At 46.4% G+C, this 13,128-nt stretch overlaps 1 protein-coding gene across 3 annotated transcripts in view; it reads right to left on the minus strand.

Annotated features, from left to right (window-relative positions):
• Window positions 1–5,816: 5,816 nt before the first annotated feature.
• The window catches only part of LOC139274847 (2-oxo-4-hydroxy-4-carboxy-5-ureidoimidazoline decarboxylase-like), a 38,236-nt gene continuing 30,924 nt past the window's right edge, over window positions 5,817–13,128 (minus strand). Inside the window, exons 1-2 of one of the 3 annotated variants that reach the window (XR_011595626.1) lie at window positions 9,488–9,554; window positions 6,237–6,325 (exon numbers count right to left, since the gene is read on the minus strand). Coding sequence is in view for 1 of the 3 variants with exons in the window: in XM_070891548.1 (XP_070747649.1) it covers window positions 5,973–6,325 (353 nt within the window). In the remaining 2 variants the exon portion in view is untranslated. The other 2 variants (XR_011595627.1, XM_070891548.1) reach the window with 2 other exon arrangements.

Below are 13,128 nucleotides of genomic sequence, written 5' to 3' on the forward strand. Positions count from 1 at the left end.
CGTGGATTGGGTCTGTGATGGATCCGTTGGTAAAGATCACGGCTTGCATGTCGTCGGGAGAAGGTGGAGGATGGTGAAGAACTTTTGGGGGCATCCGAAACGGAGGAGGACGTTCCATAGACCCTCACTGCTGACAGTGTCAAAAGCCTTTGTAAGGTCGAAGAAGACCATGTATAAGGGCTGGCGCTGCTTTCTACATTTTTCTTGCAGCTGTCGTGCTGCAAAGATCATGTCCGTTGTGCCCCGTCGGGGACGAAATCCGCACTGCAACTCCAGGAGGAGCTCCTCAGCCACGGGAAGAAGACGGTTGAGGAGCGACAACTTTCCCAGTGGCTGATAGCAGGGAGATTCCTCTGTTGTTGCCGCAGTCAGACTTGTCCCCTTTTTTTAAAGATGGTCACATTTCCTGCAACTCTGAGATCCCCCGGCATGCTCTCCTCCCTCCAGATGAGAGAGACGAGGTCGAGTATTCGCACCAGCAATGCCTCTCCGCCATACTTCAATGCCTCAGCAGGAATTCCGTCTGCACCCGTAGCCTTGTTGATTTTAAGCTGTCTGATGGCTTTTTCTACATCGTGCAGTGTTGGGGAATCACTGAGGTGTTAAAGTAAAGATGGCCGCCGGGGTGGTAGGTCCCTACAGAGCTCCCCTGCTCCAAACAACTCCCACCAGCTCTCAGCAACTTTTCACCCCCCAACCTCCCCACCACCTGGTGTCTAAAACTCCCCTAACCAAATAGACCCTAATAGGGGGTCTAAGCATGTAAACCCAAGCCGTTATCTTTTACCCTAGTCCCAACACTGCGAGTCCCACGAGTTTGGGCCATTCAGGCTTACCTCAGGCTTCCTACCACATCACCCATCGACAACCTCCGACAACTTCTGGAAACCCCCGACGACCTCCGGCAAGTCCCACAAGTTCAGGCCATCCGAGCCTACCGCAGGCTTCCCACCACATCATCCATCGACGATCCCCGGCGACCTCCGACAACCTCCGGCAACCAACGACGTCCCCCGGCGACCTCCACCATCCCCCAGCGACCTCTGGCAACCTCCAGTGGCCAGCGACATCCCCGGCGACCTCCGACGACATCCGGCAACCTCCGATGACCTCCAGAGGCAGCGCCCTCAACCTGGACCTGGCTATCGGGCCTCCACCTCCACACCCTCCAGCAGCGATCGGAACACCTCCAGCGGCGGCAGATGGGCCTCTCCTCCATGACAGAGCCTGGGCCTCCTCAACGACGGTTGGACCTCCCATGGCGACAGACGACTTCCTCCTCAATGACGACCAGGTCCCCCTCTCCCACGTCGGCGACTGGCCTCCCCTCCTCCTTCAGCGACGACCGGAGCTCTCCTTCCCCAATGGCGACCTGGCCTCTTCTCCACCTCAAACACATGGTGAATTCCATGTCTGTGACCCCCCCTGCCCTCCCACCCTGAACCTAACCAGGCCTCGGATCACCTACCGCCAAGGGTTTCGCCATCAAAAACGAGCTGGTTGAACGCCTCAAAGACTCCCCCCGCGGGGTTAACGAATGTCTCATGAGTCTTCGACATCCTATCCCGGAACCAGTGCGCCACAGTCATCAGTGCGTACGCCCCGACACTCGATGCAACAGATGAGGCCAAAGAGGGTTTTTACAACAACCTCGAAAAATCCCTGTCCTGCATCCCTGCGGGCGACAAACTGATCCTCCTCGGTGACTTCAATGCCAGGGTTGGCAAGGACACAGACCTCTGGGGGGGACGTGATTGGCAGAGGGGGTAGGGAAAGCCAACCCCAGGGGTACCCCACTCCTGACAAAGTGTCTAGAGCACAAACTTGTCATCACAAGCACCTTGATCCGCCAGAGGGACAAATACAAGGCATCGTGGCAACACCTTCGCTCCAAACACTGGCACCTGCTCGACTATGTCATCGTCCGAGCCAGGGATCGCAAGGATGCGCACATCACCCGCGCCATGACAGGAGCTGACAACTGCTGGATGGACCACCACCTAATCCGATCCATCATCAACATCAACATGGCCCCAAAGCGGAGGGGGCAGCAGAAGCAGTGCTGCAAAAAAGTAAATGCTGGAGCAATTAAGGACCCAGCTAAGAGAGTCCTATACAGCCAGTGCCTCACGGCTAACCTGGCGTGCCTTGACGACCCCGAGATGCAGAATGCCCACAGTGCTTGGCTGCCCTCCAGGCCTCCATAACCAGTGCCTGCAAAGAGACACTCGGTTACTCAACCAGGAAACACCAGGACTGGTTTGATGAGAATGATCAGGAGATCCAAGAGCTAATAGATCGCAAGCACAGGGCATTTCTGAGCCATCGACAACAACCCAATGCGGGAGCAGCAAAGCAGCATTACAAACGGCTGAAGGCTGAGGTCCAACAAAAAACTCGGGACCTAAAGAACAGGTGGTGGATGGAAAAAGCACAGGAGAAAAAGCAGCTGGCTGACAACCATGATGTGCGAGAATTCTTCATCGCAGTCAAGGCCACCTACGGGCCAAACACCCAAGGCCCCACCCCACTGTTGGCCAAGAACGGGGAAACACTCATCAAGGACACCGAGGCAGTCAGGACCCACTGGAAGGAGCACTTCGAAGATCTCCTCAATCGAGACTCTGCCTTTGACTCGAGTGTTCTCAATTCCATCCTGCAGCATGCTACCCACCACCACCTCAGTGAGACCCCAACACCGTTTCCCAACACAAAAAAAACATATACATCACTTTCCTCTGGCTGGCTGGCTGAACACACGGTCTGCTGTTTCGGCTGGTCTTTGAGCGGGTGTTTTGCCGTGTGCCCAGGAGAGAAGGAGAGACAGAGCAGTCTTTGCTTGGGTTTTTATATCCCTTAAGTCCATTGTTCCTCCGAAAGTCTCAGGATTGGACCTTATTGGCTCTCCTCACTCATGTGTCTGCTGGAAGGCCCAGCCATCCCTGATTAGGTCAATGGCTTTCCAGTACACATCTTTAAGCTCTGTCCAGCCAGAAGAAAATATACACACAGAACATGCTGGAAGTATGTGAGCTTCCATTTTGAATCTTTCAAAACTGTTTTTTTGCATAATCTCATTTTTTAACATTTATATATACACAGAATCAATTTTATCATTATTGAACACTTTTATTCTTACAGAGGACACGGTGACATGAGGAAGGTCGCATAGCACAGGCTCATTTGCAGGACTGCCGCTACTCCATTATCTCTAACCCAGAGGTACTGCATGACATTGCCCCAACCGTAGTCCACAGACACTGCATGACATTGCTCCAACCTAGCCCAGGGAGTGTGCAGGACTCACCCTCAGGATCAGCGCTACCAGTGTCAGACACTGCATGACATTGCCCAACCTGTGACACCGATGAGGCCTGCCACTCTCTCCTTGATGTCGTGAGTGGCAGAGTCTGAGGTGGACTACCGCCTGTCCGCACCTGCTCGCGCCAATTATGAGACTTCTTTGCCTGCAAAGATGAACATGGAAATGGTTACAAGAGAATCCATCTGCTCTTGTGGCACATACAGATAGCCACCAAAGCACTTATACCATACTGTCTGAATGTAATACAATTCTGTTTAATGGCCTTGGAAGTTGCATGTTGTTCATCAGGAGGACTTCAAAGTGCAGCGACATCTTATGAGATCTCAGAATGCAAACTTAATAACGTCATTCATGGCAAATAGGGTGCCAAACTAAGCCTGCCTATATGTCATACATTTTAGGAGGCAACCCACAGAGTGCTAAGAGACAGCAACAGCATGAGAACAAATAGTGTGCCAGATTTATAATTGAAGTAATGAAGGAGGGCATGAATAAAAATTGTATTCACTCTAATGACCCTCGAAAGATCACTGAACTTCTTTCAGCACAGTGTGCCACTCCTGACCACTGTGTCTGAGGCAGAGACCTCCTCAGCGATTTGCCTCCAAATGCATTTGAAAATGGATGGCAGTGGTCTAGATCCACCCCTACAATGTAACTCTCCATCTTCTCTCCACAGCCCTCACTAGAGATTTGTTAGCCTCCTGGCTGAATCACCTGTCACGTTGTCTCGATTCCTCGTCCTCCATCATCAAAATCCAATTTTAAAATGGCTGATTCAGCCTCGGCTGTATTGCGCATGCGCGCGGCTGCGCCCTGCATTAGTGTTTGCGATCGGACAGCTGACTAGAAGCGAGGGAAGAAAAAAAAATTTGCGCATGCGCAGAATGCCAATTTTTTTGCGCCGGAACAATCGGCTCCGGTGCACAAATTGTGTGGTGTTAATGGCAGAGTTAGAACTAATGCTTCTCGTGAACTTTCATTTGGCGAAAGTTGCATGCTCTGTCGCTAACTTTAACCCGGCGCTGAATTTTTGTATCCGTCGCGAATTGCGCAGATAATGGGCGAAAACACAAAAAGCTGAAAATCCAGCCCGTTATCTGTAAAACAACTCACATTCCACTAAACTATGTTCTGTGCACACTCGGGTAATAGCTTAATGCGTGCATACAAAGCCCTGTGCCGCACCGACAAGGCCAATTTTAGTGGAAGGAGGAAAGAAAGAGAAACTAAAAAATGCCCAGGCAAGTGGCAACAGAGACTGAGTATAACCATCTTCGATTTAAATATAATCTGCACCGAAAGCGCGGGGTGGATTATAAGAACATCTCTTTCTCTCTCCACAGATGCCGGCTGAACTGCTGAGTATTTCCAGCATTTTATATTTTTATTAGAGATGTAACAGGTTTAAAGCAAGTCCAGAGGCAAGGGAAGGTGGGAGGGGAGGAAAGAACAAAAGGGAAGGTCTGTGATCAGGGGGAAGGGAGGAGAGATTAAATGACAAAAGATGATGGTGCAAAGCAAAAGGGGGTAGCAATGAGCTAAGTAAGGAAACAAAAGATGAGTCTCAGGAGGTGTAAATAGCAAAGCAGAATCATTACCAACAGCTGCTGTCCAAAAAAGAGCAGAGTGGTGGTTATGATCTGAAAGTGTTGAACTCAATGTTGAGACAGGAAGGCTGTAAGGTGCCTAATCGAAAAATGAAGTGCTGCCCCTCGAGCTTCTGTTGAGCTTCATCAGAACAATGTCGGAGGCCGAGGACAGCGAGGTCAGAGTGGGAGTGGGCCGGAGAATTAAAATAACAGACGACCAGAAGCTCAGGGTCATGTTTGCGGACTGAACGGAGGTGATCGCTTTCTGTTGCAGCACAGGAGGCGGCCATTTGGCCCGTTGTGCCTGTTCTGGCTCTTTGAAAGAGCGGTTGTGCGTAGACCACATCCCCGCTTTCTGGGAACTTTGTTGAGATTTTAGGACATAATCGATTTGAGGGCATAATCTTAGAATAAGGGACCGCCCATTTACAACTGAGATGAGGAGAAATTTCTTCTCTGAGGGTTGTAAGTCTGTGGAATTCCTGCCTCAGAGAGCTGTGGAAGCTGGGACATTGAATAAATTTAAGACAGAAATAGACAGTTTCCTAAACGAAAAGGGAATAAGGGGTTATGGGGAGCGGGCAGGGAAGTGGAGCTGAGCCCATGATCGGATCAGCCATGATCATATTAAATGGCGGAGCAGGCTCGAGGGGCCGTATGGCCTTCTCCTGCTCCTATTTCTTATGTTCTTATTTCAGAACTTTAATTCATTACGTGACCAAATTGAAGGACGTCTTCAAAGAGCTTTATGTTCAATAAATAACAACCACCTATGCCAATAACACGAGTATTTTAACATGTGGGAAAGTGCTGGGGCTAATGTACAGATATGTTTCTTTTCCTATGAGTGTAAAACCTAATCAAATCAAACAAACGCAATATATTCTAGTTTCGCTGCATTATTAGATTTCCAAAACGATTTATTCGATTTGCAAAGTTACATTCTGCATTCTACAAGAGGTTTGCACATTTCATTTAGAGCACGACGTGCTAATACATCAGAGAATGTATTTCCGAGTATTTGATGTTTTGAACATCTCTGCCAACCCTTCTTATTACAGCTTGGTGGCCTTGGGTACTTGGTTGAAGATATCCAAAAGACGCAGGTGGCAGATTTTTTTAACCTCCTCAATGCTGAGCTTAATCTCGTGCTCTGGGCTGTTGCGGATCCTGCTGCTGATCTGTTGGATTATGGTGTCCCTGTCATTCATCCTGGCACAGATCACGAACGGGAAGTTGAATCTGTTCTTGTAGGAAGCGTTTAATTCACTGAGCTGGGATCTCTGGCCTGGAGTGAGACTGGTTAACCCGGCTTGGCTCTGCTCACCCTGGGATTCGAGTGACAGTGTTCCTCTGAGCAGATCTCTCCCAGCCAGGTCGGGATGGCATCGCAGGATCCCTTCTTTCCCTTTGCAAATACAAGAAGAATCATCAACTTAACAATGCAAGTTTTAAATACGACACATTTATTTTGAACTTAGCGTCGAATTTGATTAGTTTTGCAATCCTTAGGCCTTTCCCGCACATTGGTGTTAACCAGATGAAAACACATATGACACACACGGTTATGATTCTTTTACTAATGTTTCTGAACTCTACCCGGTTACATTAAATCTGAACAATCAATTAAGGTAGAGAAAGAGACAAACTGACTAATTTCTGTGAATTAATAAAATATAAAAATACAATCCTTTTAACTCAGACAATGTGTGCCCATGTATACAATGAGGAGAGTAATATCAACTTGCATTTATGTAGTATCTTTAACGTAGTAGCAAAGCGTTCCAATGTGCTTAACATTCTGCCCTCCTGTGCATCCCTGATTATAATCGCTCAACTATTGATGGCTGTGCCTTCTGTTACCTAGGCCCCAAGCTCGGGAACACCCTGCCTAAACCTTTCTGCCTCCGTATCACTCTTTCCTCCTTCAAGGCGCTCCTTAAACCATACCTCTTTGACCAAGCTTTTGGTCACCTGCGCTAATTTCTATTTATGCGGCTCACTGTCAAATTTTTATCGCATAATACTCCTTGAGACGTTTCACTACGTTAAAGGCGCTATATAAATACAAATTATTGTTGTTGATTATCAAACAGGTGTTCACACTGGGCCACATAAGGACGTCAGGACAGATGACTCAAAGCTTGGTCAAAGAAGTAGGTTTTAAGAAGCATCCTCAAAGGAGGAGAAGTAGAGAGGCTGAGCGATTTAGGTAGGGAATTCCAGAGTTTAGTGCCTAGGTAGCTAAAAGCACAGCCGCCGATGGTGGAGTAAGAAATTGGGGATGCACAAGAGGCCAGAATTGGAGGAGTGTAGAGATTTTAACGGGTTGTAGAGGTGGGGGCGGGGTGGGGGGAAGTGGTTACAGAGATGGGGAGGGGCAAGGAGGGAGGGAGGGATTTGAAAACAAGGAGAGCAATGGAATAGTTGAGGCTGGAGGTAACAAGGATATAGATGAGGTTTTCGGCAGCACATGAGCTGAGGCAGTGGCAGAGACAGGCGATATTACAGAGGTGGATATAGGCGCTCTTGGTGATGGAGAGGATGTCGGTGGGGGGGGAATTCCGGATAGAGGCTACCTTTGGACGAATGCCTTCGACCCAAAATAAAATTGCAAAAATAGCTGGTGGTCTCAGAGGCGCCTTCGATTCCGGTCGGAGGCCTTCATTCAATGCGCAGTGTATGGGGAGAGGACTTCCCTGTAGGTACGAAAATGTTGGAGTCACATGGCCTGGACCACCAATCACTCTGCAGTATTCTCATTGCTAATAATGGGAACTCCATTTGTACGAGTTCCCTTTATTATCAATGAGAATAACCCCTTAAAACAAGAAACACAACATAATACATTAAAAAAAACACCTCACATATTTAAAATTAATTGAAATTAAAGTTAATTAAATGTTTTAGAAACAAAATATATTTTTTGGAATTTTTTTTAATGTGTCTTAATAGAGTTTAAAATAAAATTACCTTAATGGACAGGTTGTTAACATAAAAATATATGATTAAATGTAATTTTTATATATTTTAAAACTCTTACGCTGGCAAAAGTAAGCTGTGCGCCTGCTTTTACCAGGTGTAAAAGTTTGAAGAACATTCGCTGGGCAAGAGATGGGCAAATAGCCCAATCTCTGCCGCGACCGTCTTCCGGGGATGCGGAGGATTTACAGATCGGAAAAGTCGTTTTTTGGCGCATGTGCATCACGCCCTGAAAACCAGCTTTTGCGAGCACTCGTTAGATCCATGCGCACTTCGTATGGACCCAGCAAGGCCGGAATTTCAGGCCCATGGTGTTGGAAGCTCAGATCAGAGTCAAATAGGATGCCAACGTTGCGTCTAGTTCAGCTTTATTCAGTGGCCAGGGAGAGGGATGGAGTCGGTGGCAAGGGATCAAAGTTTATGGCAGGGACCAAAGACAAAGACTTTGGTCTTCCCAATATTTAACTGGAGAAAATTTCTTCTCACTCAATACTAGATGTCCGACAAGCAACATGAAAAATCAGAGGAAATGGAGGGGTTGAGAGACTGTACTGCTAGGTACATGGCTGTATGAAGTAATCTACAGAGTTGCCAAAATACATTATAGATCAACTTAAATGGGGTATTTGAGAAAATGCACACTGTCTAATAATGCACATTGAGGGTCAATGCTAAAAAAAAATCAGCAATGGAACTAGACTAAATAGGGTAACATATAGGTTGCCTGTAAATAATATAACATCGAGCAGCCTTTAATATTTTCCTACCTCCAGACCCCAATAACAGAAAGTTAAATTGTTTCATTAAATTGTATGACTTGCATCTGCTAAATTCCCCAGTAAGCAAAATCTTTAATGACACTATATAGGGCTAGAAATTTGGTTTTCAGTGAAAACGGTATTTTTTAGCCAAAATTATAATTTTCGCTTTGCTACCATTAGTAGGCTGGATAGTCAGCCTTTAATTTACGCAGCAGAACAAATCGGAGTTGCACGAGGACTCGCGGTGTAAACCGCGAATTTCGGCAACTTTAGTCCGAGGCCGACAGCGCTGCGAGAGAGGTCTTGGGAGGGGGGGAAAACACCCCCCAAAATCGGGAAAAAAAATTCACAAAACATTCACAAAACCCTAACCTACTAAATCGCTGAAAAAGAATTTAAAAATAAAAACTTTAACTTACCTTTTTTGCAGGTCTTCATACCTGCTGGCAGGGCTGCAGTGCAGGTTTTTCCCTGTCAGTATTCTGGGTGCAGAATATGGCTGAGGAGAGAGCCAAATTTCGGGCGAAAACGTTATTTCGGGTCTTGCACGGGGCACTCCTCTCCCCAGCGGAAAGCGCCGCCGCAAAAAGATGCCCAAGGTTCCCGCCAAATATGGTGAAATATCGCCAAAAACCCAGTTGCAAAGTCGGCGAATTTCTCGCCCATATATATATATATATATATATGCTATACTGTACAATGTCACTCTTTCTATCCCAACCTCTTGATCTATGTTTAAAAGCCATGTGATATCTTGCTACAGCTTTAAATAAATGTATGATCCGAAACGTATATAGAAAAGAGTAAAAATAAGTAACATTTCTGACTGGAGCAGGAGTTCCAAACAATGCTCAGGCACACTGTAAACAGCTTCCAGGACACCTTGCTGGTGAATCAGGAAATGCAATCCTGTAGCGCCACTTGGAGCTCGATTTGGGGCACAGCCTCAACCTAAAGGAAGACGGAGCTTTTTCGAGTTTCATCTCTAGACGACAGTGTCAGTTTGAAAGGCGAATTGATGGAGAGGTCAGGTCGGTAGTAGCATTCACAGCAGGCAGCAGCTTGTTTATGCTGCCCAAGTGCCAGTTAGAGCTCTGTAAATGTGTTTATTTACACTCAGTTCCCAGAGGGTCAAGAACTGAAGGCATGGACAGGAGTTTCTGCATTCTCAACAGACGCAAACAGTTCTGCCTAGTTTTATAAAGTATCCAGGAGGTCTAATAAACTTCCTGAACAATTTGTAAATCCAGTTTGACAATGCACTGCTGGTAGGATATGTGTTTATACAATAACTTTCGCATTGGGTGCCAAAGTTGCAGTCTATGGGCCCAATTTTGGCCATGACTTGCATCAATTTTTTTGGAGTAAGTTGTTTTTTCTGGCGTAAATTTAAAAAATGCCATTTTCCCCAAAAAATTTGCTCCAGAGTAAGTTAGTTAGGTATGATGTTTTTTAGTTCAGTTTTTTTCAAAAGGGGGCGTTCCCAGATACTTACGCCAGTTTTGGCCATTTATGCCACTTTGGCCAGCTAAAACTTACTCCAAATCGACTTAGGTCAGTGTATGTGGCCAGTTCTGAAAAACCTTGCGGGCAGTTAAGAAATTGGCGCAGATTAGTACATTTAAAGCAGCAAGACTTACAAAGCACTAAGCAAAGCACAAAAATAAGCATTCAATAACAAATAAAAAATAGAAGGAAGCTGAGGACCTACACCAAGACTGACAAAGCACTAAACAAACCACAAAAAGTAATAAGCAATCAATCAATAACAAATAAAAAATAGAAGTCCTACCTTTATGCTAGAATCAAGTCTTTTTTTAAAGTTCCCCCCGCCCCAAAACACTCTTTCACCCCCCCCAAACACTCTTTCTCCCCCCCGCAAAACACTCTTTCCCCCCCCCACCCCCCCCACCACCAAAACTCTCCTCCTCCGTCGCCTCCCCACCCCCCCCCCCCCCCAATCCAAGCACTCAAGCACAACCATCAATGAATAAAAAATAAAACTGAAATCCTATCTCGGCCCGGGAACTCAGAGGGCCAGCTGGCCGGTGTGGGAGGCCACTCGGCCGGGGACAGGGTGCGGCGAGATTGGGGCGTCCCTTCGGCTGGGGATAGGGGATGCGAGCATCGGGTCCTGCTCACAGACTTCACTGCGCATGCACGCAGATGCTGGCATTGTTTTCGGCGCTGGCCTGTTGCTCCGCCCCCCACTTCACAATGCATGCCACGCTGGGACTCAGGGGACTCAGAAGAGCAGCCAGGATGGGGCGACTTTTTTCCGGCGCCGTTTCCAGCACCCAGAGTCGGCGCACGTAGGCAAAATTGAGCCCATAATCTATGGAGCTATCCTGGGCAGGAGAATTGCAGATCTCGGCAGGTTGCACGAATAAGATGCAGCCTAGTTGTATATCATTAAACTCCCTGCTGTGTCAAACCTGAGCATAGAGAGATTGTCTTCTTCAGGAACTCACACATTGTTCTGTGAAGTCAGATCTGGGCCAGCTCTGGAATGATATTGCAACCTAAGCGGTAGCTTGCAAGGCAGTTCATATCTCTGAAGATACAGAATTTTTGGCTTTTGATCATCCAAAACTTATCTTGGAAACTAACACCAAGTGAGATTTTGGCATCTTATCTTTTACTGTAATAAGAACATAAGAACACAAGAAATAGGAGCAGGAGTAGGCCATTTGGCCCCTCGAGCCTGCTCTGCCATTCAATAAGCTCATGGCTGATCTGATCCTGGCCTTAACTTCACTTCCCTGCCCACTCTCCCATAATCCTTGACTCCCTTATCGTTCAAAAATCTGTCTATCTCTACCTTAAATATATTCAATGACTCAGCCTCCACAGCTCTCTGGGGTAGAGAATTCCAAAGATTTACGATCCTCTGAGAGAAGAAATTCCTCCTCATTTCCATTTAAAATGGGCGACCCCTTATTCTGAAACTATGCCCCCTAGTTCTAGATTCCCCCACGAGGGGAACCATCCTCTCTGCATTCACTCAGTCAAGCCCCTTCAGAATCTTATACGTTTCAATAAGATCACCTCTCAGTCTTCTAAACTCCAATGAGTATAGGCCCAACCTGCTCAACCTTTCTTCATATGACAACCCCGTCATCTCAGGAATCAACCCTGTGAACCTTCTCGGAGCTGCCTCCAATGTAAGTACATCCTTCCTTAAATAAGGAGACCAAAACTGTACGCAGTACTCCAGGTGTGGTCTTACTAACACCCTTTACAGTTGTAGCAGGGCTTCCCTACTTTTATACTCCATCCCCCTTGCAATAAAGGCCAACATTCCATTTGCCTTCCTAATTACTTGCTGTATCTGCATGCTAACTTTTTGTGTTTCATGTACAAGGACCCCCAGATCCCTCTGTACTACAGCATTTTGTAATCTCTCCCCATTTAAATAATAATTTGCTTTTTTATTTTTCCTACCAAAGTGGATAATCTCACATTTACCCACATTATACTCTGTCTGTCAATTTTTTGCCCACTCACTTAGCCTATCTATATTCCTTTGTAGATTCTTTGCATCCTTCTCACAACTTGCTTTCCCACCTATCTTTGTATCATCAGAAAATGTGGTTACATTACACTTGGTCCCTTCATCCAAGTCATTAATACAAATTGTAAATAGTTGAGACGTCAGAACTGATCCCTGTAGCATCCCAGTAGTTACAGTTTGCCAACCGGAAAATGACCCATTTATCCCAACTCTCTGTTTTCTGTTAGTTAGCCAATCCTCTATCCATCCTAATTTGTTACCTCCAACCCCGTGAGCTTTTATCTTGTGCAGTAACCTTTTATGTGGCACCTTATCGAATGCTTGCTGGAAATCCAAATACACAACATCTACTGGTTCCCCTTTATCCACCCTGCTCTTTATTATCCTCAAAGAACTCCAGCAAATTTGTCAAACATGATTTCCCTTTCATAAAACCAAGCTAGCTCTGCTTGACTGCATTATGAGTTTCTAAATGTCCTGCTAGTATTTCCTTAATGATGGAGTCTAGCATTTTCCCAATGACAGATTTTAGGCTAACTGGTCTAAAGTTTTCTGATGTCTGACTCCCTCCTTTCTTAAATAGGGGTGTTACATTTGCGGTTTCCAATCCACTGGGACCTCTCCAGATTCCAGGGAATTTTGGTAGATTGCAACCAATAGATCTATTATATCCGCAACTGCCTCTTTTAAGACCCCAGGATGCAGACCATCAGGTTCCAGGAGACTTGTCCACCTTTAGTCCCAGTAGTTTGCCGAGTACTTTTTCTCTAATCTGAGCCCAATGATGCCACCAAGACCCTAAGGATAGTCAGGCCACTAATTACTTCATTGGCTGCCAGATGTAAGATACTGAGGGGGCTCGACAGGGTAGATGCAGAGAGGATGTTTCCCCTTGTGGGGGAGTCGAGAATTAAGGGGCATAGTTTCAGAATAAGGGGCCGCCTATTTAAAACT

Source organism: Pristiophorus japonicus, chromosome 10 (genome assembly GCF_044704955.1).
Source record: "Pristiophorus japonicus isolate sPriJap1 chromosome 10, sPriJap1.hap1, whole genome shotgun sequence".
Classification (NCBI taxonomy): domain Eukaryota; kingdom Metazoa; phylum Chordata; class Chondrichthyes; family Pristiophoridae; genus Pristiophorus; species Pristiophorus japonicus.